The sequence below is a fragment of the Panthera uncia genome, chromosome C2, assembly GCF_023721935.1.
Source record: "Panthera uncia isolate 11264 chromosome C2, Puncia_PCG_1.0, whole genome shotgun sequence".
Classification (NCBI taxonomy): Eukaryota; Metazoa; Chordata; class Mammalia; order Carnivora; family Felidae; genus Panthera; species Panthera uncia.
In genome coordinates this window covers 122,169,762-122,196,199 of record NC_064810.1, presented here as the reverse complement: position 1 = coordinate 122,196,199, position 26,438 = coordinate 122,169,762, and the positions used below count along the sequence as shown (strand labels likewise).

The 26,438-nt window shown below is 36.4% G+C and overlaps 1 protein-coding gene across 1 annotated transcript in view; it reads left to right on the top strand.

The window, feature by feature from the left end:
• ARMC8 (armadillo repeat containing 8) overlaps positions 1 to 26,438 on the top strand; it is a 107,387-nt gene that overhangs the window by 8,216 nt on the left and 72,733 nt on the right. The window contains exon 2 of the mRNA XM_049628763.1: positions 20,351 to 20,427. Coding sequence (XP_049484720.1) covers positions 20,351 to 20,427 — 77 coding nt within the window. The remainder of the gene's footprint in view (positions 1 to 20,350; positions 20,428 to 26,438) is intronic.

The following is a 26,438-nucleotide window of genomic DNA, read 5'->3' as shown; positions in this document are numbered from 1 at the left end:
TGTTTTTATAGAACTTTAATCTCCAGCACCCCCACCCCGACCGCCACCCCCTGCCACCCCACCACCACCACCATTTTCCCCCTTCCCAGAGATTGCTGGGTAGGACTAGAAGTTCCAGCCCTGTAATCATATGGTCTCTCTGGTTACCAGACTCATCCTGAGGCTCTCTTGGGGCCCTAGCCTAATTGTTCATTAGCATAAACTCAGGTGTGCTCAAAGGGGGATCCTTATGAATAACCACAGACACTCTTACCACTTAAGGAATCCCAAGGATTTTAGTAGCTTTGTGCCAGGAACTGGGGCAAAGACCAAATATATTTGTTACATCACAAACATAAAAATCTAGTGCTTAAACCTGGGGTGATCATTATTTGGGAGTCATTACCATATTGATCAGTGGTTCTTAACCTTTTAAGGATAGGAGAATCAACACCCTCTTCCCCAGAAAAACCTGCATCTGCCTAAAGAAGCACATAATTTCAAGTGGTTTATGATTCCCTGAAACTAACTCACACATCAATCTTGTAATATTTCCTTTTTTTTTCTTTTTTACTGATCCCAAAGTCCATCACAAACATATATAGCAAAATTTAAAGGTCATTTATATTCATTTTTGAATGGTAAAAATTGTAATAATAGTAAGGTTTTAAAACTCATATAAAGTATCATGTGGCATGTGGAGACTTGGCTTGGAAGAACCATAATCTTTTGCCCAGAGTATGCCAGTGATCTTCTATAAGTACACCATCTCCACAGGATGGGTTTTGTATAGCAGATGAAGTAGCAGGCCTGGGAGAAAAGGGTAGGTTAGCTGGAGATCCATGCTAGGACAAAGTAAGGCACTTGGGGGTCTGGGCACAGGCAAAGTGGAATAGACAGATATTACAAGTGGCCCATGATACTGGCCTGATTGTCACAGACCACTGTGTGGATGATGGGTCAGACACATCCTTAATGGTACTATTTAGTAGGAAGGCTAATGCACCAATTGTTGTAAGTGGTGGGCTGCATCTGAGTCAAGCACCATGGATAGCTCCGAGGCACTGGTGTTCTGTCTCTAAAACTCTAAAGCAAATAAACCCTTTTTAAAAATCAGGAGACAGCCTGTGTGGACAGTAACACTTACAAGGTGTACCATGAAAGAGGGTTACCCAGGATCTCTAAGCCATTATATTATTTCAATCTTGAATAACAATTTACAATATTCTTGTGGTCCAGGACACTGCAACCATGACTGAATAGCCTTGCTCTGTTATGTCAAGATTGAGAAGCATTTTAATAAATCCTAGTGGATTTCCTGGGCTATTTTATCATCTTGGGAGGCATCTAAATGAACCTCAGCCAACCCAGAGTATCTCAGTCTTTGTAAAACCCCTCACAACCTTTGTCATTTCTATGCCCCAGAGATGGTTTTTGTTTCCTTGGACTTCCAGATTAGGCTGTTCATACCATAAATCTTTACTTAGTTCCTTTACTCTCTCTGGAAGGGTCTCCTCTTGGCTCCCGGTCTTCAGACATTCCCATCTACTTTGAAGAGTAAATGAATAGAATTTAATAGTTAGAAGGAACCTTAAAGATCATCCAGACCCAAATAAGTCCTTGTGATTTGACCATACTTTAAAAGGATAAACTCTGCAGTACCTGATTAGAAAGAAGCATGAATGCTAAATTGCTTCCATTTCTTGTGACCACCAAAGCATGTTTATAGCAATTGTTATTATACAAGAGCTATAATAATATTTTATTACATTAAAAACTCACCACAGAAAAAATAAAGACTACTTTTCATATCCCTTTTAACATAACTGTGCTCTGGTTTTTGAATTATGAAAAAAAATCCCTCTTTGTGTGAGTGTAAAATTACAGAGTCTTTGTGGAAGAAATCTGTAGATAATCTTTAGTTCATTCTTACCATTTTTTTTTTTAATTGGGGAAACTGAGAACTAGAGAGGCAGACTGTGCACTGTCATATGCTCTTATATAAAGTGTCAGAGCCAAATTTCCAAACACCCAATTTAAGACAAAAAAACTGTACAGTCTTACACATTTTAAAATTTTATTTTCAAACCCTGGGCATGGACTTATTTACTATTTATCTTAAAGTGTTTTCTTAACATGTAAAGTCCTATTTTGAGTCTTAATTATTGAGAGTTGAGGGTTGCCTCTTATCCAAGTAGATTAAGTTAAAAATGAAGTATTTAAGTATTTTCATGATTGAGTTTGTGAAATTAAAGCAGATTATATTCTAGGAGTCTCAGTTGTCATAATTATGTTACGTTCTACACAGATAGGACCCAGCCAAACTAGATTTCTCATCTGGGGGGAGAGAAATGCTGCGAACCTCTAGAAACACCAAAGTATGAATCCCATGATTAAAAAAAATAAATAAAATAAAAATAGTTGCAAAAATACTATATGACAGGTGTGAAAGAATTTGGATGAGAATCTCATTGAGTTCTAATGGGGCCAGAGGTTTACCAGAATTCAAAAATTAAAAGAAAACAACAACAAAACACCAAAATCTGTTTAAATAGTACTTGGGCATTTTCTTCTTCTTCTTTTTTTTTTTTTTTTTTTTTTTTTGATTTGGAGGTAAGTGGGAATTTTGGGATACATGGGAAGGGCATGATACCTATTTGCAAGGAAAAGGTCAGTCTTTGTTGATGATTTTCTTTCTTCTTTTTTTTTTTTGTATTGGCCCAGATGGACAGATTTTTTGCTCTCAAAATTAGGAAAGAATTGTCTATTTTTTTTTAATGTGACTTTCTGCAATGATCCTTTTTTGGTAAAGTTCCTAACAAGACAAAGTACAACCTTTTCCTTATTCATATGGGAGTTGCATTTTTGGGAAAATGATTGTACGGTAAGATACAGAACATATTTTGTGTTTATATGCAAAATTGAGTTAGATTCTAGACTCAGATTTTTTTTAAAGCTGGTTTATTTATTTTGATAGAGTGAGAGAGAGAACAGTGGAGAGGCAGACAGGAAGAGAGAATCCGAAGCAGGCTCCATGCTGTCAGCATAGAGCCCAACATGGGTCTGGAACTCTTGAACTGTGAGATCATGAACTGAGCTGAAATCAAGAGTCGGCCGCTTAACTGACTGAGACACCCAGGGGCCCCTCAGATAATTAATTTTTAAAATTTTGTTTTGCCTACATGACTGCACAGTGGAAAGTCTTTTGGATGTGGGCCCATTGCCCCACACATTGCAGAACATCCAGCCAGCATCTTGAGTCCTTGCCTACTAGATATCAGTGACACCTGTTGTCATTTTGACAGCCAGAATCACTTACATGGATTTATAAAATGTATCTTAGGGAATAGTGCTGTTCCTGTTTAGAACTGCAGAGAACATGGGACTTTTTGAGTGGTGTGTGTATCTCCCTCTTTTTCTCCTGCCCTTTTTCCTCCCACCTGCTTGTGAGAGTGTATAGTATAAGGACATGGAAATAAAATGTGCTATTAAACATTTTCCCCCATATTGTGTATAGTCCTCTAATCTGTATCACTTATTTATTACATTCTTTGCTTTTTATCTTTCTCCCCTTGCTGAAGCTCTGCAAAGGTGAGTTTGGGGAGGTGTGTCTTTGTTTATTGCCTACAAGAAAAGTGCCTGCATAGTTGTTTAAATATTTGTTGACTGAATTAAAGGGTGCAACTTGAGCTTTGTTTTGGATTCCCAAGTGTATACTATATCATAATACTAAATTGCATTTTTCGAACGCACCATGTTCTCTTGTGCGTGTATTGTGCTCTCCACCTAGAGTTCTTGTATTATTTTGCTAGGTGAAAAGGGAGGAGAAAAAGACTAGTTTTTCAGATTAATCATCCTCACTGCTTAGACATCACCTCCCATTCCACCCCTAACTTCAGTACTTCAGTTAATTATATCTTCAACTTTATTTTGTATCCACTTATTGCACTGATCCTATGTTATAAGTTACACTCGTAAGTTACATATATGTTTCTTTTCTGTACTGTGAATGCCTTTTGGGTAAGGGACTCTGTTTTATCTATTACCAGCACCTAGCATAATGCAAGGGTAAATTGAATATTTCATATATTGGATTTCAGCCTGAAATAGGTTTTAAATGGAATCTTTATGGAATTCAAACATCCTATATTTTTAGTTGTGTTTCTTTGATCTCTCCCCCAAACCAAGATTTATCCTTACAGTGCTGAATGATGAAGATTATGAAAGCAATTTTATCTTGAAGTTCCTGGTAGTTTGTGGGATAATTGAGATGTTAAATTTGATTGGCAGTTACTAGGGTTTTGTTTTGTTTTGTTTTGTTGGCAATTACTAGTTTAAACATTCATATGTTAGGGATCAGAATTTCCCATTGAGAATCGTTACGTTTTAATTTCTAAAGATCACGTGATTTAAATGAGAAAATAGATATGAAATGTTTTGTAAACTGTAACATGAACAAATAACAGGTATTATAAAGTACTTATTTCCCTTTTTCTTCTGGGTTGGTTGTATGGGAGAAAGAACACTGTAAATTGATTACTTCTTGAACTATATATTGGTTTTCTTAACTGTTATATTCTCTCTGAGTCCATCTTAACACTTAAAGTTATCATGGAAGTTATAGAAATGCACAAATTATTACTTTTATACATTTTAATGGTTTTTAAAAATCTCAAATAATGAAAGTTTAGATTTTTAAGTTTAGCACTCAGATGCCTATTTCTTGCTGAGTACTTAGCGTGCTCTGGGAAAAAGGCATCAGGTAAAAAAAGATATGTTTGAAAAGAAAAGAAAAAGGTTATCTTTGGATAGTTAGACTTTAATCATGAGGATAAATAATCAAGAGAATCATTAGTATACCTGTTAAACCAATTATCTTTTTTATATGAAAATAGAATTTCCCTGAAATCTTATTTGTGTGGTACTTTTACATTTGTTTCACACTCTGAGCTATGTGGTAATGTCACCATTTTATAATTGAAGAAATGGTCTCAAATTTTTATTTTTGCCCAAGTCACAAGGCTAGTAAGTAGTAGAATGAGGACTCAAACCCAAGTCTTCAAATGCCAGATCATTTGTTCTTCCTGCCACACAATGCTTGAGTATGTTAGAAATAAAGAACATTATTTTTTTTTTTAAATTTTTTTTGACGTTTATTTGTTTTTGAGACAGAGACAGACAAAGCATGAACGGGGGAGGGTCAGAGAGAGGGAGACACAGAATCTGAAACAGGCTCCAGGCTCTGAGAGCCCGACGCAAGGCTCGAACTCACGGACCACGAGATCATGACCTGAGCCGAAGTCGGCCGCTCAACCGACTGAGCCACCCAGGCACCCCAAAACATTATATTTTAATGAAATGTACATACAGCAAGACTTTAATGAACAAAATAAAATAGCTTAATATTTTCTTATTAGCACTGTTAGTCTTCATTGTTTAATAAACTCATTGTTTTACTTCAAGTTGTAAAACAGCAGTTGAACAATTTTATTTCTCTTAATTTTTAAGTTAAATCCCGTATGTGGTAAGTCTGGAATTTAGTAATTCGACATTCAAAACCCTTCCTTAAGAATTTTTTTTTCCAAGTGGCGGGGATTTATTTTTATTTATTAAGGCATAATTGGCATACAGTATTAATATTACTTTTTGGTGTACAACATAGCGTTTTGACATTTCTATGCATTGTGAAATGGTCACTACAATATGTCTAGTTACCATCTGTCACCTAACAAAATTAATACAGTGTTATTGACTCTATTTCCCATGATCTGTACTGTACATTACATCCCATGACATATGTTTTATTACTGAAACTGTGTATTTATTGATTCCCCTTAGCCATGTGGTCCCCTGCCTCCTCCCCCCGCCTCTGCCCCTGCCATTAATCTATGCTCTGTATCTGAGTCTTGGTTTTATTTTGTTTTGTTTCGTTTTTTAGATTCCACATATAAGTGAAAATATGCAGTATTTGTCGTTCTCTGACTTCTCTCACTTAGCATAATACTTTCAAGGTCCATCCATGTTGTCACAAATGCCATGATTTCATTCTCATTTATGGCTGAGTAATATTCCATAGTATACCATAGTATACATAGTTGACCCTTGAACAACATGAGGGTTGGGACACAACTCCCATGCAGTCAAAAATCCACATACAACTTTTGACTCCCCACAGACTTAATTACTACTAGTATAGTTTTGACCAAAAGACTTATAACATCAACAGCCAAATAGCACATGTATTGTATATATTATATACTGTATTCTTATAATAAAGTAAGCTTGAAAAAAATATTAAAATCATAAGGAAGAAAATACATTTATAGTACCTTAAATCTGCACATAAGCAGACCTATGAAGTTTAAACCTTTGTTGTTTAAGGGTCAGTTATATATACTACATCTTCTTTATCCATTCGTACATTAATGGACACAGTTTTTTTTTCATACCTTGGCTATTGTAAATAATGGTGCAGTGAACATAGGGGTGCACATATCTTTCTGAATTAGTGTTTATATTTTCTTCAGCTAGATACCCAGTAGTGGAATTGCTGTATTATGTGGTAGCTCTAATTTTAGTTTTTTGAGGAACCTTTATACTGTTTTCCATTGTGGATGCACCAATTTACATTCCCATCTGTACACAAGGATTCCCTCTCTCCACATCCTTGCCAACACTGGTTATTTCTTGTTTTTTATTCTAGCCATTCTGATAGCTCTAAGGTGATATCTCATTTTAGTTTTGATTTGCCGTTCCTTGATGATTAATGATTTTGAGTATCTTTTCATAATGCCTGTTGTCCATCGTGTATATTCTTAGAAAAATATCGATTCAGATTCTCTGCTCATTTTTTAATTGGATTTTTTTTGTTACGGGATTGTATGAGTTCTTTGTATGTATTGGCTGTTAACCTTTGATAGAATATATGATTTACAAATATCTTCTCTCATTTAGTAGGTTGCCTTTTTGTTTCCTTTGCTGTGTAGAAGCTTTTTAGGATGATGTATTCATATATGTTTATTGTTGATTTTTTTTCTGTTGCCTTTGGAGTCAGATATAAAAAATATTGCTAAGACCATTGTCAAGGAGCTTAACCACGTATGTTTTCTTCTAGGAGTTTTATGGTTTTAGGTTGTACATTTGAGTTTTTAATCTACTTGGAGTTGTTTTTATGTATACAGTAAAATAGTGTTCCATTTTTTTTTAATAGTGGTCCATTTTTATTATTTTGTGTTGTAGCTGTTCAGTTTTCCCAACATGATTTGTTGAAGAGACTGTCCTTTCCCACTGTATATTCTTGACTCTTTGTTAGAAGTTAATTGACCACATAGAATTGGGTTTATTTCGGGGCTCTTTTCTGTTGATACATGTGTCTGTTTTTGTGCTGTTACTGTACTGTGTTGATTTCTAAAGCTTTGTCGTATAATTTGAAACCAGGGAACATGATAACTCTTAGTTTCCCTCCCCCCCCCCCCAGGTTGTTTTGGGTCTTTTGTGGTTCCATACAAAATTTAGAATTATTTGTTCTAGTTCTATGAAAAATGTCCTTGGAATTTTGAGAGATTGAATTGAACCTGTAGATTGCTTTGGGTAGTATGGATATTTTAACAATATTGATTTTTCCACTTGATGAGCACAGAATACTTGTTTGTGTCTTCAGTTTCTTTCATCTGTGCCTTAAAGTTTTCATTCTTTTTTGATGCAATTATGATTGGGATTGTTTTCTTTCTGATAGTTCATTATTTTTATTACTTTTATCCCACAAGTTCACTGAATTCATTTATTAGTTTTAATAGTTTATTGGTGGAATCTATGGATTTTCTATATATAGTATCATATTGCCTGCAAGTAGTGACAATTTTGATTTTTTCTTTCTAATATTATGCCTTTTATTTCTGTTTCTTGCCTAATTGCTGTGACTGAGACTTCCAGTACAATGTTGAATACAAGTGGAAAGAATGGGCTGTTTGTTCTGTTCCTGATTTAGTGGAAAAGCTTTCAGCTTTTCACCACTGAGTATGATCTTAGCTATGGGTTTGTCATGTATTGCCTTTAGTATTTTGAAGCATGTTTCCTATATAACCAATATTAGAGGTTTTTGTTTTTGTTTTTTTTTAAATAAATGGATGTTGGATTTTGTCAAATGTTTTTTTTGTGTATATTGAGATGGTCATGTAATTTTTATCTTTAATTTTAATATGTTTGACATTAATTATTGGATGTTGAACCATTCTTGCATCTCTGGAGTAAATCCCATTTGATCATGATGTATAATCCTTTTAATATATTGTAGAGTTTGGTTGGGTAATATTTTGTTGAGGATTATTGCATCTGTGTTCATCAGGGATGTTGGGCCTGTAATTTTCTTTTTTTGTGGTGTCCTTATCCAGATTTGGTATCAGGGTAATGTTGGTCTCATAAAATGTGTTTGGAAGCTTTTCCTCCTCTTGAGTTTTTTGGAAGAGTTTGAGAAGAATCATATTAAATCTTTGAGTTAAATCTTCTCAAATTCACCAGTAAAGCTCTCTGATCATGGACTTTTGTTTGTTGGGAGGTTCTTGATTATTAATTGAATGTTCTCATTAGTAATCAGTCTATTCTGCTTTTCTATTTCTTCATGATTCAGTCTTGGAATATTTTAAATTTCTAGAAGTTTATCCATTTCTTCTGTGTTTAATTTGTTGGCATATAATTGTTCATAGTAGTCCCATGATTTTGTGTTTCTGTGGTATCAGTTGTAACTTGGCTTCTTTCATTTCTAATTTCATTTGAATTTCTCTCTTTTTTTCTTCGTGTGTCCAACTAAAAGTGTGTCCATTTTGTTTATCGTTTTGAAGACCTGTTTCTTAATTTTGTCGACCTTTTTTATTGTCTTTTAGTCTTTGTTTAATTTCCACTCTGATCTTTATTATTTCCTTCCTTCTGCTAACGTTGGGCTTTGTTCTTTTTCTAGTTCCTTTAGTATAAAGTTATTTATTTGAGATTCTCTTGTTTCTTGAGGTGGACCTGTATTGTTATGAACTTCCCTCTTAGAACCGCTTTTGCTGCATCTGATTGATTTTGATATGTTGTATTTCTGTTTACATTTGTCTCTAGGTATTTTTTTTGTTACTTCTATGACCCAATAGTTGTTCAGTGACATGTTTAATCTCTATGTATTTGTAGTTCTTCCAGTTTTTTTCTTCTAATTGATTACTAGTTTCATACCATTGTGGTCAGAAAGATGCTTTACATATAATTTCAGTCTTCCTGAAATTGAGTCTTGTATTGTAGCCTACCATGAGCTATCTTGAAGTATGTTCATGTGCACTTGAATGTATATTCTGCTGCTTTGGGATGAAATATTCTGTATATGTCTATTAAGTCCATCTGGTCTAATATGTCATTCAGGACCAATGTTTTCTTACTGATTCTCTGGATGATCAATCCATTGATTTAAGGCCGGGGGGGGGGGGTGTTAAAATCCCCTATTTGTATTGTTTTGCTATCTTTTTCTCCTTTTATGTTTATTTATATTTGTAAGTATTTTGGAGCTTCTCTGTTGGGTGAATATATATTTATAAATGGTGTATCTTCTTGTTGGATTGACCTCTTTATTATTTTGTAGTGCCTCTTTTTGTCCCTTATTACAGTCTTTGTTTTGAAGTCTATTTTGTCTAATAAGAGAATCACTACACTGGTTTTCTTTTTCTATTTGCATGGAATATCTTTTTCCATTCCTTCACTTTCAGTCTCTGTGTGTTTTTGTCCTCTGGATTGAGTCTTTTGTTGGCAAGGTATGGATGTGTCCTTTGAAAAAAAAAATCTATATAGCCACTCTATGTCTTTTGGTTGGAGAATTTAATCCATTTGCAGTTAAAGTAATTATTGATAGGTATGTACTTTTTGCCATTTTGTTCATTGTATTCTGGCTGTGTTTTAGTTCTTCACTGTCCTTGTTTTTCTCTTTTCCCTTGTGGTTTGATGACTTTCTTTAGTGTTTAGATTTCTTTCTTATTTTGTGCATTAAAAATTTTTTTTTAATGTTTTATTTATTTTTGAGAGAGGGAGAGGGAACACAATTGGGGGAGGGTCAGATAAAGAGGGAGAGAGAGGATCCAAAGCAGGCTCTGCACTGACAGTAGAGAGCCCAATGCTGGCCCAAACTCACAAACTGCAAGATCACAACCTGAGTCAAAGCCATATACTCACCTAGGCCAGCCAGGTGCCCTCTCATTTTGTGTGTTTACTCTAAGTTTTTTGCTTTGTGGTTACTGTGAAATTCACACATATTATCTTGGGTATGTAATAATCTATTTTAAGTTAATAGCAACTTAAATTTGAATACATTACAAAACTATAATTTTATTTTCTCCCACCCTACATTTTATGCCCCTTTTTACATCTTTTTATTTTAGTATCTCTTGACTAATTATTGTAGTTTTAGTTAATTTTACCATGTTTATCTTAACCATCTTAGTTTTATAAGTGATTAATCCACTATTGTTACTATATATTTATTTACCTTTTTCAGTAAGAATTTTTAGTTTTGTATGTTTTCTTGTTATTAGTGTCATTTTTTCTTAGCTTAAAGAAGTCTCTTTAATTTCTTGTAAGGATGGCTTAATAGTGATAAACTCTTTTTGCTTTTGTTTGTTTGGAAAACTGTCCTTCAAATGTGAATGGTAATCTTGCTGGGTATTCTTGGTTGGAGGTTTTTATCCTTTCAGCCCTTTGAATATATCAAGCCACTCCCTTCTGGCTTACAAACTTTCTGCTGTGAAATCTGATAGCCTATGGGATTTCTCTTGAACATAACAATTTGTTTTTCTCCTGATGCTTTTGAGATTCTCTTTTGGGACACCTTTGTGGCTTATTCGGTTGATCAACTCTTGATTTTGGCTCAGGTCACGATCTCACATTGTGGGATCAAGCCCCACTCTGGGCTGAGAGCTGGGCATGGACCCTACTTCAAGTTTCTCTCTCTCGCCTTCCCCTGCTCATGCTCCTTCTGTCTCTCAAAAACAAAAAGGAAAAAAGATTCTTTATTTCTAACTTCTGATATTTTAATTATAATATGTCTTAGTGTGGCTGTCTTTGGGTTCATTTTCTTTGGAACTCTCTAGACTTTCTGGACCTGAATGTCTGTTTCCTTCTTTAGGGGAATTTTCAGCCATTATTTCTTCAAGTAAGTTTGCTGTGTCTTTATCTGTATTTTCTTCTTCTTGGACTTCCTATAATGCAAATATTATTCTACTTGATGTTGTTCCAGAGATCCCTTATTTTCATTTTTTAAGATTATTTTTCTTTTGGCTGCTCTGTTTGGGTGAGTTCCATTGATTTATCTTCCAGCTCACTGATGTGTACTTCTACTTCATCCAGTCTGCTGTTTGCACCTCTCCAGTGCGTTTTTCAGTTCAGTTATTGTATTCTTTAGCCCTGTGACTTTTCTTTGGTGCTTTGGCTTTGTTGAAGTTCTCACTGTGTTCATCCATTCTTCCAAGTTCCATGAACATTTTTATGACCATTATTTTGAATTCCTTATCCAGGTGGATTCCTTGTCTCCATATCATTAAGGTCTTGTTCTGAGGTTTTGTTGTCTTTTGTTGGGAACATATTTCTCTGTTTCCTCATTTTGTTTGATTATCTGCACTTGTTTCTGTCAGGCAAAGCAGCTACCTTTCTCAGTCTTGAAGGAGTGGTTTTATGTAGGTTCTGATCCTTATCCTTCAACCTTGACTAGCTCTTGGTTGTCTCTTGTACTTTTGTGATTGTTTAAACTGCCTGATTTATTCTTGATAAGCCCCTGTTATTGAGGATGTGCCAAGACCTGTGAGCAATCCAAGAGAAGGAATCTCTTTTAGCACCTAGTTTCAGGCTGATTGGAAGCCAGACCTTCAGGCAGCAGTTTTTCAACTGTGCAAATATATGCAGTCCTGTGGGGCTACATTTGTAGTTCCTGTGGGCCTCCAGACCGTAGGATCTAGAGGTGTCCATAAGGCAACAGTTGCAAAAGTCTGGGCTCCAGACAAGTGTATAAACTCATTACTGGGAAGTTTTGCTGAGCCCAAGGCCCAGGTGGTGGACAAGTATGTTGTCTCCCTGGGAATACCTTTTTAGCCTCTAGTGTGTGGGAAATTTGATGCCTGGCCTTCAGGCTGAAGCTCTATGCCAAGCAAATAGGCTTTTTTCACATGAAGAGTGTTGTGTTTCAGTCTTCCTTCTGTCTCTGCAGTGTCCTGGGGGTGGTGGCCTGCCAGGAGCTCTCTATCCAGTTGTATAGTCCTGTGCTGCTCTGGAAAGCCACCCTTCTTGGTCATCAGGGCGAGGCAATCGAGATGTTCCCTGTGTGGATTGTGTGTCCGCTGGCTTCAGCAAGGAAGCTGGAGAGTGTGGCAGCTGGGTGGGGCAGACTCAAAGGCTTCAGAGAGGCAGCAGAAAAATGTCTTCTGTGATTACCTATAGGCTTCAGCAGTGCTGTGAGAAAGTGCCTTGTCTGTGTCTTATTCAGAAGGGTAATTAGAGACTGTTTTAGTTTGCCTTTTCAGGATTGTCTGGCCAGTTTTCTGAGGTATCTCTAAGTTTTTCCTCTTAGGTACTACTAAAGAAGGATTAAAAGTAGGATGATCGTACAGCCTACTTTGTTTCTAGCACTCTTCGTTTATGTTTGTTACTTTGTGATAACGATTAATAGTGCTCTCGTTCACTCTTTAAAATTATCCTATTTTGGATGAAAAAATTGAAGGTGTATTAGTTATTTATTGTATTGTGTAACAAATTACCCTGAAACTTAGCTGCTTAAAACTTATACTTATTATCTCACAATTTCTGTAGGTCAGGAATTCAGGTGTGGCTTAGTCAGTACCTCTGCCCCAAAGTTTCTTGAGAGGTTGCAGTCAGGGTGTTAGGAGGAACCATGTTTTACCTGAAGGCTCAACTGAGGGAGGATCTATTTCCAAGCTCACTCACATGGTTATTGGCAGGATTTCGTTCCATGTGGGCACTTGCGGTTCCTTGCTGGCCGACGGCTAGGGTCTTCCTGCAGTTCCATTCCATGTGAGCCTCTCCATAGCACAGCATGGCAGCTGGCCTTACACACACACACACACACACACACACACACACACACACGTACACACCCCCAACTCTGAAATGACATCCCATCACCTCCACTGCATTCTGTTTGCTAGAATCAAGTTACTAAGTCCAGTCTTCACTCAAGGGAACACATTTCACAGGGTTTGAATACCAGGGGGTAGGTATCATTGGGGGCCATCTTAGAGGCTGTCTGTCATAGTTGGTCACCCTAATAAAAGGGAAATTGCTTTCCTTAGTACTTCTCCATAATGGAATGCAGCTTATTACCTGTTTCTGTTTTTGTTTTCCTACAAAAAGAAATTTGCTTCAGGCTTCTCTTTCTTTTTAATGATTAATACCTGTTTGTACACACGGTGGATTCAACTCTTCTTAGAATTAACTCTGATTCACAAATTTGGTATCTACAAACTTTCTGCTAAAGGTACCCAATGTACCTTTTCATGTAATATAATTTCAGGGAGTGCTAGTAAGTATAAAATGCAACAGGGGTTTTATATATACATTTGTAGTAGCTTTACTGCAGCTTTGAATGCATAAAATGAGTTCAGATCCAGCTTTTAAGGACTTGTTAGGTCATTTGTTTGAAGCCTTGTGCCAAATCGCGGAGGTCACAGTCTGACCCTGGCTAGCTTTGCTCTCCTTTATGGGCACAGACTGTATCCTGAGCTTTAGTTGGCTGCTTGGCACATTCACTCGGTCAGTTGGAGGAATGGAAGATTCACCATGTGTTTAGCTACCGGAAGTTACAGGAAGCAATTTAAAAGGGCATTGGTGTTTTGAATTGAAAGTGAAGTCACATCTTGAAAGGACAGGACATCAGAAACCCTCCTAATCCTCTTATCTCTATGGGCAGGAGGGAAGAAGGAACCCCAGTGCTTCTCCTATTTCTGGAGTAAATAAGGAGTGCCCAGATCAAACTGTCCCTCCCTGCACTGTTGTTGGCAAGAATGAAGAAGAGCCCCAAAGCTCTTTCCACTCCTCCCCAGTATCATAGCCACACTTCTTTTTCCCTTGAGATCATCAGGATTAAGCTCTTTATATCTGTTTACATTAACTACCACAAAAAGTCCAGGTGTCTGGGGTCATTCCGTATGCCCATATAACTGTCTTTTTAGTTTTCTATCCACATCCCTTGGTCTTTCTCCTGCTGCTTCTCTGAACATTTCTTTCATCTTTTTTGTTTAGACTGACCTGGGAGTTCCTCTGGTGACACTTTTTCCCAGCTTTCTTTTGTAAACTTCAGCTGGTGGCTGTTTTTCCTTCCATGTCTTTGATATCCCTCTATCTCTAGAGATGGAAATAGACTTGCTCCTCATTGCTCTTTTCAGACCCCTGTCTTTCCCTTTTCTCTAAATAGTCCTGATCTGTATCTTCTCTGACTCTACCTTGTTGTGCATCTATAGGCTCATTCTCCTTCATTTCTTTAAGATTTAGCTCGTGGCTCACAGTCACTTTCTCTAGAACTACTTGTGTGATGATTTATGGAAATATGGAAATTTCATTGCCTATGTAGATAATTTTTCTTAAGCTGTAGGCTTCCCCAATGACCATATCCTCCATCCTGCCTTGAGGTACTTGTTCCCATGGTCATTTCCTAGACCTTGACTTGATAACTAAAGTTCGTCCATAATCTCAATTTCAGGTATCCTAGCCACCACCTTCTGTCCTTCCAAGCCACTCCTTCCACTGCTCCATTGTCAACAATCCTTGAGTCCATTTGTTATCTAGAGTCTGTTAGTCCTACCACTCTTTTACTGGCCTTCAGTAGATCCATCATTACAATCACAACTGTATATATCTTCAACTCAGCTGACCCCTTCCCCTAGCTTTGTCATCCTTGAGTGATGAAATTCCAACCCTGGTTAAATTCAGCTCTCTTTTTCATGCCTACTTCTGTACATTTTAATGTTGCTGGGGAAAAAAGAGCCATGCTGACTGGTCATAGTTTAAATTCATAATTATGAACCTCAAGAAGGCTAGTGCTGCCTGGCAATCCTGGTACATTTTCCTGGCCCATTCGGTTTCTTATTCCTCCTTTCTTCAAACCACCCACGTCCCCACCCACTCTCACCATTTTTTACTCTCAAAAAATAGGAGTAATTAGAGACAAGCGCTCACTGCCATATCCATCTTCTTAATTCTCTCTAGTTATTATACGTTCCATGTTCTACTTGGTCAGTAAATCTTGTTCCCTCTCAATTATTCATGAACATTGCTCCAAAAGTTCTCCTGCCTCATTGCAGCATATTTTTTCTCTATTAAAAAAGTTTCCAGGGACGCCTGAGTGGTTCAGTTTGTTGAGTGTCCTACTTCATTCAGCTCAGGTCATGATTTCACAGTTCGTGGGGTTGAGCCCCACATTGGGCTCTATGCAGACAGCTCAGGGCCTGGAGCCTGCTTTGGATTCTCTGTCTCCTTCTCTTGGTGCCCCTCCCTGGCTGATGCTCTGTCTCTCTTTCTAAAAAATAAACATTAAAAATGTTTAAATTAAAAAAGATTTTTCATCAGTGAATAACTATGCTCTAATTAATTCCATCTTTAAAAAAAATGGTCTCCTGACTCCACTTCTCCCTCTAGCTACTAGTCTGTTTCTTCACTCTCCTTTGCAAAATGAAACTCCTTGAAAGAGTTGTATTTTCTCTAATTCCTCTTTTCCTGTTTTCTTTTATGCCCTCTTCAAGTGGTCATTGGCTTCACCAGTCTGCCTCTACTGCTCTTATCAAGGTTGCTGATGACTTCCATATTTTTGTATCAGGCCCTAGTCATCATCTTATGCTGTACTTTATTCATATGTGGGATATTTGATTACTTTCTCCTTGAAACATTCTCTCATTTGGGGAATTCTTCTTGATCCAGGTGCTCCAGCATTCGCTCTTCTGACCTTGCTTTATCCATGGTAAAGTGAACTCCCTTAGTGAACTCATCCCATTCACATGCTGACACTTCCTTGATTTGTATCTCTAGCCCACTACTCTCTCCTAAATTCTAGATTCCTATATCCAGCTGCCAACTTGACATTCTCATTTGGATGGCTAGTAAAATTCTCAAACCTAACATATTCAAAACTGAATTTTTGGTTTTCTCAAATCTGCATCACTCACAGTCGTACTTAGCTCATTAATTGACACCTCAAATCTTTCTGGATACTCTGGCAAAAAACCTTAAATGTTACTCTTGGCTCCTCTCTTCTTTCATAGCCCATATCTATTCTGACAGCATATCCAATTTGGTAGTCATTTCAACTTCAACGTTTATCTGGAATCTGAGTGAACTTTACTACCTTCAAAACTCTTGTCCTAGTCCAGGCTACCATCATCTCTCTGAAATAACAGCATTTCTGATACTGAAACAGCCTCCCACTCGTCTCCCTGCTTTTGTCCTCCATCCCCTTCCATGCGTTTGTCTGTTTCTAAGATTGCAACCAGAGTGATCCATTTACTTATTTTTTTGTTTATTTATTATTATTTGTTAATGTTTATTTTTGAGAGAAGGACAGAGACAGAGTGTGAGTGGGGGAGGGGCAGAGAGAGAAGGAGACACAGAATCTGAAGCAGACTCCAGGCTTTGAGCTGTCAGCACAGAGCCCGATGTGGAGCTCGAACCCATGAACCGCGAGATCATGACCTGAGCCGAAGTCAGAGGCTTAACTGACTAAGCCACTCAGACACCCCCAGAGTGATCCTTTTAAAACAAGTCAGTTCATGTCTCTCTTTTCCCGAAACTCTAATGGCGTCCCAATTCAAACCATAAAAAGCAAAATCCTTACAGTGACTAACAGGGCTCTATCCCAGCCCTATCCAGTGGAAAACTAATTTAACCTACACATATAATTTTAAAGTTTTTAGCAGCCATGCTCTAGAAGTAAAAAGAAAAAATTAATCTTAATATATCTAACTTAAACTAATGTATTAAAATTTTATTTCAAAACACAACATAAGGAATTATTAAATTATTTTACTTTTTTATCTCAAGTCTTCAAAATCTGGTGTGTATTTTATACAATTTGGATGCCAAATTTTGATTGGAAATACTTGATTGGCATTTCGGTTTCATACAGTTTACAGTTAAACAAGTAGATATACATACCCAAGTAGTTCCAGACATTCTTAAAAGTTTCCTAATAACCGAATCCAGTCTTTAAATCCAGGTTTTAAAATTTTACATATTAATTAAAGTTAAAAAATGTAAAATTCAGGGTACCTGAATGGCTCAGCATCCAACTCGATTTTGGCTCAGGTCATGATCCCAGGGTTGTGGGATTGAGCCCCACATTGGGCTCCTTGCTGAGCACGGAGCACACTTAAGATTCTCTCTCTCTCTCTGCCCCTCCTCCCGCTCCCCCTCCCCCCCAGAAAAAGAAATTTAAAGTTCAGTTCTTAGCCAAATTTCAGATGTTCAATAGCCACATGAGGCCAGTGGCCATCATATTGGACAGTGTAGCTCTTTACCATCTGGCCCCTCTTCTCTGAACTTATTTTGTGTGGCTTTCTCCTTCACTCATTCTGCGCCAACCTATAATGGCCTCCTGTTGTTTGATCACAGAAGATACTTCCAATTTCAGAGCCTTTGCATTTGGCATTCTCTGCCTGAACAGCTTCACCCCTGGGTGGCTACATGACTTACTCCTTCATCTTCTTCAGGTCTTTGCTCAAATATCACCTTCTTAGAGAAGCTTTCCCTGGCCAGTTTGTTTACTATCTTTATCAATTGACTTCTTTCCCAAATTCTTAAATTTCCAGGTTGCTTTTTGAAAAGAAGAGGGCTGAAAGGGGAGAGGTGCCTAGTCTATAAAGGGAAGCAGTAAAATAAAAGAACTGTCCCATACAGACAAATCAATGAATATGTTAGGCAAAAGCACAAAGTAAAATTGAATTTGTGACTATATCCCCTTAGCTCACTGCTACCTAGTTAGCTCAGAGGATTGTTTTTTTGTGTGTGTGTACATGCCTGACACCCTTCTAGATTACAAGCCCCTTAAATGCAAGGTTCTGCTGTAACATACTTTTGTGTCTTCTTTGGCACCTAGCATAGAACTGTGACCAAAAGACAATCTGTACTCCAATTATGGGCCACCTGTTGGTTAGCCTTTTGTGTTTTACATTCTTGATGTCATCTATCCTCCCTTCTTTCTCACTGCCAGCAACTGGTATGTACTTGCTAATGGTATATATGTGTTGGCTTCATATGCACTATGGCTGTGTTGGGACACTGATTCTTTCTTCCCTTGTCTTATTTGTTTGACAAAACTACTCTAAGAAGCCTTCATCACAGATTCTCCTAGTTTACTAACTCCCTCCTCAGTGCTGCCTATATATGTTTATACTTCTGTTTTATATTCTAGTAGGGAATATAAAGGTGTAAACACAATTGCAGTAGAGAATTAATTCTTGAGGGCAGGAACCATGCCTTGCTAAATTTAAAATCTTTAATGCCTTCCTCAGTGCCTTGCATGTAGCAGGTATTCAGTGCTTATAAAATTGAATGAACCAGGTACAGAGTAGTAAAGAGAGTTGCTGTTCGTGGGTGAAACTTAAGTTTTTTAAGATACAAGTCTTAAACCCAAGCACCTTTTCCAAACCACATTGAGAGGCAAGAGATCCAGAGCTGTGAGAGAGAACGTGAAGAGGAACAGTAAAACTGAAGATCAGTCCCTGGATAGAAGGGAAACTAAGGGTCTGAGGTACTCAGAAGGACTTAACAATGTTGGAAACCCAGGGAAGCACATATGTTCAAGTGGAGTGACAAAACTCATTGTTTATATTATAGGAATACTATTTTGAGTTTTACTCTGGATTTTGCTCTTGATATATTATTTTTTGATGTATTTGTACTGTTGTTTGCATCCCTACTTAAACTTTGGTAATCTCACATCAGAGTAAAGATCCATCCCTCATTTGTTAGCTAAGGGATTGGAACAAATACTTATTAAGAATCCTTCTAACTCTCTGATTCTGTTATTTTCAGTAAACCAAATCCTGTTAGCAGGTACTTTAATGGTATCTGTTGGGCACAAGTATTTCTATCAGTTTTGCTTGTTTGCTGCCACTGTTTGTTCTTTATAAATGGAGTGCATACTAAAAGCAGGCATTTGGGTTGCTTATGAGGATATTTTGGTAGCAAGCTCATAATAGGAAAAAAATGTTTAGATTTTGAATTAATTCTATCCGGAAATTAGAGTTTATGCAGTTTTTCTCCAGAGATATTTTTGGTGACTCAGAGGTTTAAGCTGGCACTGTGTCTTGTCAATTAGCTGTTTCTGATTAGGGGTTCTGGGTAAAATGGAGCGGTATTTATTCCTCTCCATGATAATTCATTGTGAATGGGTGGCAGTACAGGGGCATATTTCAGCAGCCATCAGAAAGAAACAGAAGGGACAAAAATTCTTTTTCTCTAGTTCTTAAACATATGTTCTTTTTAAAAAAAAAAAATGGGGTGCCTGGTTGGCTCAGTCAGTAGAACATGCTGCTCTTCATCTTGGGGTTGTGAATTTGAACCCCTTGTTGGGTGTAGAGATTACTTAAAGAAAATCTTAAAAAGTTAAGTAATGAAAATTAAATATAAAAAATATTGCCCCCCTAAAGTATTACAGAAAATAATATAATAGAGGAAATTCCACAGTACAAATAAAAAGAGGTAAGTGTCTCTGCTTGCTCTTTATGTTTAACTCCCCCCTTTCTACATAGCCTCAGCCATCTCAGACTAGATAACTCTGTTGGACTTGATAAATCCCTCACAGAAAGTGTGACAACTCGTTTACCTTTTTTTTTTTTTTTTTTTTTCTTTTTCTTCCTACATATGTCTGCTTCCTATCATCGTAGCTTCTCTGCATCAGACTGGATGTCTTCCTCTTCCCTGTGAACTACCCTTCTTGGACTGTTTATCAAGTGCTTCCCCTTTTTTCCTTGCTGAGAGCCAGATTTTCTCTCCCTTTAGTGGGTACTGAACAGAAGCAATACTCCTATCTGTTGTTCATATGAAGGTGACATCCAACAGTTGATTAAGAAACTTACCTTGCTTCTTAATACTTATGCCCAGTTCTGTTGGCAAAGCTGGCAGGGATCGCCACAAAGATCTCACTGTCTAATTACGGTTTTAGTGAGAACTAGGTATCTTCTCTCTTCCCCATCTTATTTATCTTGTCACAAGCTTTTCTGAGAATGATTAATATAGTAAGTATTTTTATAGAAATTCTAATGCATCTGCCTTAAATTAAATAGCTGTTTGATGTGGGTGATGCTGTGAATTTGTGATTTGCATGGCTTCAGATGTCATAATTTTTCCCCCCACTTTCTAGGAAGTAACAGCTAGCAGTCGCCACTATGTTGACAGGCTATTTGACCCTGATCCCCAGAAAGTTCTACAAGGTGTCATGTAAGTAGTATGTATTTAAGAGTCTATCAAAAAGTCTTGTTTGTTTTTGTGTTTGAATTTGCCAAATATTATAATTCTGAAAATGCAGGACTAAAACTTTTTTCTTCCATTTTGGAAAGATCCCTTGGTATTCATAACTTTAATATTGTACTGTAAAGAGTTGTCTGATAGTTGTTAACTGACATGGTTAACTTTTTTATGGAATACCTGTTTTACCATTTTAAAACATGGTTTTTTTTTTTTTTTGGAGAATGCTTTTGTGACTTTAATATACAGCAAAAGCAAGGGAATAAAATTGATGATCTTTTATAATTGGAAAGGGCTGGGAGAATGTCAGTAGGGTTTTTTGTTTTGTTTTTGGTTAACTCATTGATTGTAAGGCTTGACTCTTCTACTGATGTTTTAAATCTCAGAATTTAGAAAGCAGTCATTAGAAAAGTTAAATAAATTCTTGATAAAATGCCCTTCTTTTCTCCAAAATTCCCTAGTGTTTAATGAGAGAAAACATTTTTAAGCAACATACCCAAGGTGATAATACTTAAATAAAAAGTTAAGTCAGACAAGTGTGATAAGATTGCAAGTGATTGAAAGATGAATTTTCTATCCCAAGAGCAGATAATTATGCTCTTAACACATGACTTCTAAAGAAGAAAGTCTAGCCTAAGACTCCTTTTAGGGTTGGCAGATATGGAGCGCCCACAGGCCTGAACTGTGGCCAGGGGAAGGAGAAAAGAAAAACAGGTCAGGACATTTGGGATAGTACACATGAATCACTTTATTCTCCTCTTACCCTGTTAGTGTTATCAGCCAAATAGTACTTTCAGTTTAACTTTTGCTCAGTCATGGAAAGACTAGGATGCTTTGTTTATAAAAATCTCTACAGATTGTAATTCTCCCCCTACCTCATCCCACCCTGACCCCAACAAAAAGGGCGTTGTATAAAGCATATCTTGGGATGTGGATTTGTAAAGTGGGGGCAAGATAAAAGTGAGTAAGGCTGCTTGACTGTTCAAAATGAGCTGGAAAAGGTGAGAAGCTGGATGTAGACCCACCTGGCATACTTGACACTTTATCTTCACGTTTTCTCAGTTTACAGAAACAGGAGATTATAGTTCTTGTTTTCTCATTATGTTGACTTTGCTTTTGTCCCCTTAACTAGGAGACTTTGTAATGATTTAATCAGCCCTTTTGTAAACTAATTTGGTTATTGCCAGGAAAAGTGGTATTAAATCCATTCGTTAAATAAATCAGTTTGGGTTGTACCTACACACAGAGATTAGTTGTGGGGATAGGTTTGATTAATACTCCTCTTTAGGCAGATAGTTTTTGTATATTAGTAATCCTAGATATTATTTAGGGTTGTTCAGTAAGTAGTTTAGCTGAAAATATCAGACCAATTAAGTATTCTGTGAATGATAGAAGATGACGTTATTATCATTTTTATTATGATTGCTACAGTGGTTATTTAGGAGAAAAGCTAATCTTGTCAATCAAGATTTCTGTGTGACTTTTATCTTGACTTGTATCTGATAATGAGTAGCTAATTTAGGTGTTACTTGTTACTTTGAGAAATTTCTCATTTATCAAAGAACACTATAGCTTCTTGAAAGTTGATAAATAAGGCATAAAATACTGTGCGAAGAGCATATTATAATGAACCACCTAAGGTGAAGCTTGATGGCCTTAGTGCCTCTTAAAGTTATCAAGTCTTGAAGACTAAGCTGTTAGCTGAAATAGATGAGAAAGGTTTTTATGGAGGGATCATGGAGTGCAAAGAGTATGGTCTTTGGAGTTGGACAATAGGAGGTTGAATTCTTGACATTTCCTAGTGGAGGTCTTTCCTAGCTGTGTGTTTGGGCAAGTTACATAATTTCCTTGAGCCTCAACTTCATCATCTGTAAAGGGAGTGTAATATGCCTGTTTTGCCAAGTTGTAAGAATTAAGTCAGAGGTAAAAAATCCAGTGCCTGGTATGTTGTAGATACCCACAAATTGGCACTTAAGTGCTTAGTCATTATTGACCCTAATATAAAACAACTTCAAAAATAGGATGATTCTTTTCAAAGAAGAGAAAGAAAAATAAAAATACAAACATAAAAACAATTCAAACTAACAGAAGAGGGAGAGGGGCTAGGACAAGAGAATGCAAGTGGTAACATATTCCAGTATACGCAATTGCTTCTTAACAATAGTAAAATCTGTTTAAAATTTGAAAGGCATAGATTACCCCAAATCTTTTCACTTTATGTCACAATAGAGCTGGCCTTATACAGATATGTGTAGGGTGATTTGATAACCTGTCCTTGTCTCCAGAGAGAAAATTTATGCTTTCTGACTCAGTTCTGTCCTAAACTTTGTCACTGTCTGAAAATTAATTGTACTTAAGAGAATAAAATGTGAACTATTTTTAACATTTTATTAAGTAACCTTAATACCAGAATAGTACAATATTGATAGAAGAAAAGGGGAGCCAAAATGATGTTTAGGAAGAGAGGGGACCGATTTTTTCCTTTTTAGACATATTACACAGCCATCATTGAGTCATACAGAGACCATTACTAGACCAAAATAGATGGGTAGCAGAGAGGTAGCCACAGAGTGTAAATAATCAAAGGTAGCCTAATTTTAGGGAAGGAGAAGATAGAAGCTGAAGTAATCAGATTTGCGTCCAAAATAACCAGTTGCAAAGACATTCAAAAATTGACAACTAGCTTTAGTGATAGGACAACCAGAGTTTTATCATTTTTCCAGCTTTAAATTTGATTTTTCTTAAGAATAACTGTGAAGATATAAAACATATGAGCTGGAAAAAGAAAATTGAAGAAATTAAAGGCCAATGAGGACTGTTCATCATGGTGTATAACTAATCGACTCAGCTGTGTTAGAGCCATAGTCCTACCATACATATAGGGATCTTCTTTGCAGAAAACCCACGTCATAAAGGACCATTTTACATAGTTAGTGAATATGTCCTTTCTGAAAAATAGTATTAAGCAACAGAAGTGCTTAGTCTTAATTGTTGAAAAATGAAGAGTTCTCTAGAAATAACTGTTTTGTTAGTAGTACAATATTTAGCATAATTTTAAATGATCCTATTGTATTAAAGGTTTGAATACAGAAGCAAACCTTAAAAGAGCAAAGTTTGAAATGCCTAACTGAATAGAAGATCATTAGGTAGGAGTAAGATATGAGTAGAGAAAGCAGGGAGGTCAGTTATATATATATCATAAATAGTAGCCTCTGCAACTACAACAGAGTAGCTACATCAAATAAACTATACTGGGTTGCAAGTTCTGAGTTTCCTCTAGTGTGGAGATCTGTTTATGACTTTAAAAAACAGTTAAAGGATATTTTAGTGTATTAGGTCAACCACGTTAATTAAATCTCATAGTTGAAGAAGAATAACTGTTCAACTCTTTATGTAGGTTGTCAAAGCTGCTTAACACTGTGGTCTTTAAAAAAAAAAAAATACTTGATAAATAAGACCACCTCATCTGGTTTTTATAGTAAATAGTGAATCTCCAGGAAAAGATCAGCAGATATCCCTACTTGGCCCTGTGTTGACAGGCAAAAAATGATATAAGCAAATTTGGCTGGCTTTGTAGTTTCCAAGTTGAATAGAATGGGGAAACTAGACTGGATGTCTTGTTAAACTCAGTTGAGGGTACTGTGGAATTGTTGGGAGGTTTTCACCAAGTATTCACTTCTAAAAATTATTTTCTGAGGTATTTTATTTATTATCATTATTATTTTTTAAATGTTTTTATTTATTTTTGAGACAGAGACAGAGCATGAGCAGAGGAGGGGCAGAGAGAGAGGGAGACACAGAATCAGAAGCAGGCTTCAGGCTCTGAGCTGTCAGCACAGAGTCCGATGTGGGGCTTGAACTCATGGACTGTGAGATCATGACCTGAGCTGAAGTTGGACACTTAACCGACTGAGCCACTCAGGTGCCCCCCCCCCCGCCTTTTTTAAATTATTTTTTAATGTTTGTTTATTTTGAGAGAGAGAACATGAGCAGGGGGGAGGGCAAAGAGGCGGGGGAGAGAGAATCTCAAGCAGACTTTGTGCTGTCACCACAGAGCCCAAACAGGTTCAGTCCCACAAACTGTGAGATCATGATCTGAGCCGAAATCAAGAGTTGGATGCTCAACCAACTGAGCCATCCAGGAGCCCCTATTTTACAACATATTTTAATGTGCTGATGATATAAGTTTATTTTAGTAATGATTACTTGATTTTCTGGTTCCAGGAAATTATGTACCTTTGGTTTTAGTAGAATATAGATATGTCCCATTTTCCTTGCATGAGCTAAAGATATGCGCTTTCATAAAATCAAGGCTTTGGATTTTGAGAAGTTTTTAATTAAAGTATAAGTTTTAGGATAATTCAAAAGAAATGGTTCTGTTAGTTACTTTTAAAAGTGTTGTAGACAAATATAAATAAAAATGACCATATACCAAATGAAATGGAATGACTGTAAGTCTTACTTGTTTAAACCTATGTATTTTGAGACCATTCAGTCTATTTAAAAGGTTGGCAAGTTTTTCCAGAAATTATTAAATCAGATGATACAGTTTTATGCACAGATAGGTAAGCTGTTTATATATGTGTTGTTAATTTTGAATATCAAGAATAGCTGTATATTTGTATACATATGTGTATATATATCTTGTCATATTTGTAGAACATTTAACTTACTGCTGCCATATTATAATGTTCTAACATTTTTGATGTTCTTTGGAATGATTACATGTGTTAAAAAAATTTATTATTCTCTAAAATCTGGCATTTATTTTAATGCAGTTATTACATTGCACTCTTCATTTTTAGAGAATGTAGGGTGATTTGTAACTACACACTGATGAAACAAAGAGTTAAATATGTTAACTTCTAATTTCTGAGCTAGTGAATTAGATCTGTATCTAATGCCATGTACATTCCAAAAAATCTACACAACAGGGTAATTTATTAAAAAAAAAAAAGACCTAAAGTACTGTCCATTTTCAATTCTGTTCAATTTGTATGTATAGCAGGTACACAATAAATGCCTCAGTTGACTTAAAATGGGAAGTTCGCTGTAAATTTCTCAAGTGCCTCCTGGATCAAACCCTTACGTTAAAAATAATTTCAATTTGGATATTATCTAATGTCCCGTTATCTAATTCTTCTACAATTGGCAGTTCACATGTGGCACTGGTAACTTTAATTAGAATATGAGCATATCTCACTCCCTAACCATCCTTGATAATGGAAAGCTTATTATACTTGGGTGTTTGCATGTTATATTCTCCAAAAAGTACATCATAATTATAATTACAGGGACAGGGGAGTGAGTATGTTTATAATTTTGCAAGTCCAAATAATTTTGTAAGTCGTTCACCATGTCACCTTAGTCTAGCTACCCACAAATGTGATTTTGTCTTTATGACCAGGGAGTTTTCAGAAGGAGGTCAAAGTTTATATCAGTTTGTAGTTTTCAGTATCCAGTGTATTTTTTTGGCTACTTCATACCAGTTAGACCAAGAATTGAGTGTACAATATTCCAAACAGGAGCTTCTTCAGGTAAGTGAAAAGTAATACTGGTTCAAAATGAAAATGATATACTTGATCCTTAGCTTGTGGTTTCAGCCTTCAATGATTTTAAAGATAATTTTCTGTTTTTAGGTATTAGGTTTTCATTTAAAATTTATGCTGTTTTGGCTGTTACACTGTTTTGACCGATTGACTAAAACTTTCCCCAGCAGGTCTAGATCCCAGTTCTTTTAAAATTTTTTTCTTATTGTTTAACTGCAAAGTGCAGTGTTTACTTTCTCTCTTGGTTTTGATCACTATCCTAATATTCTAATTTAGACAGAAGTTCTGGTAGGCACTGTACATATTGGTTTAATATTTAAACCTTTTTCTATTCCACACTGAAAATTAATCTCTTTCAGACTAAAGAAAGGAAGTAGAAAGGTTAACCTCCACGTAAAAGTAGATGCTTCTTGAGTCCATTTATTGGCGGGCAAA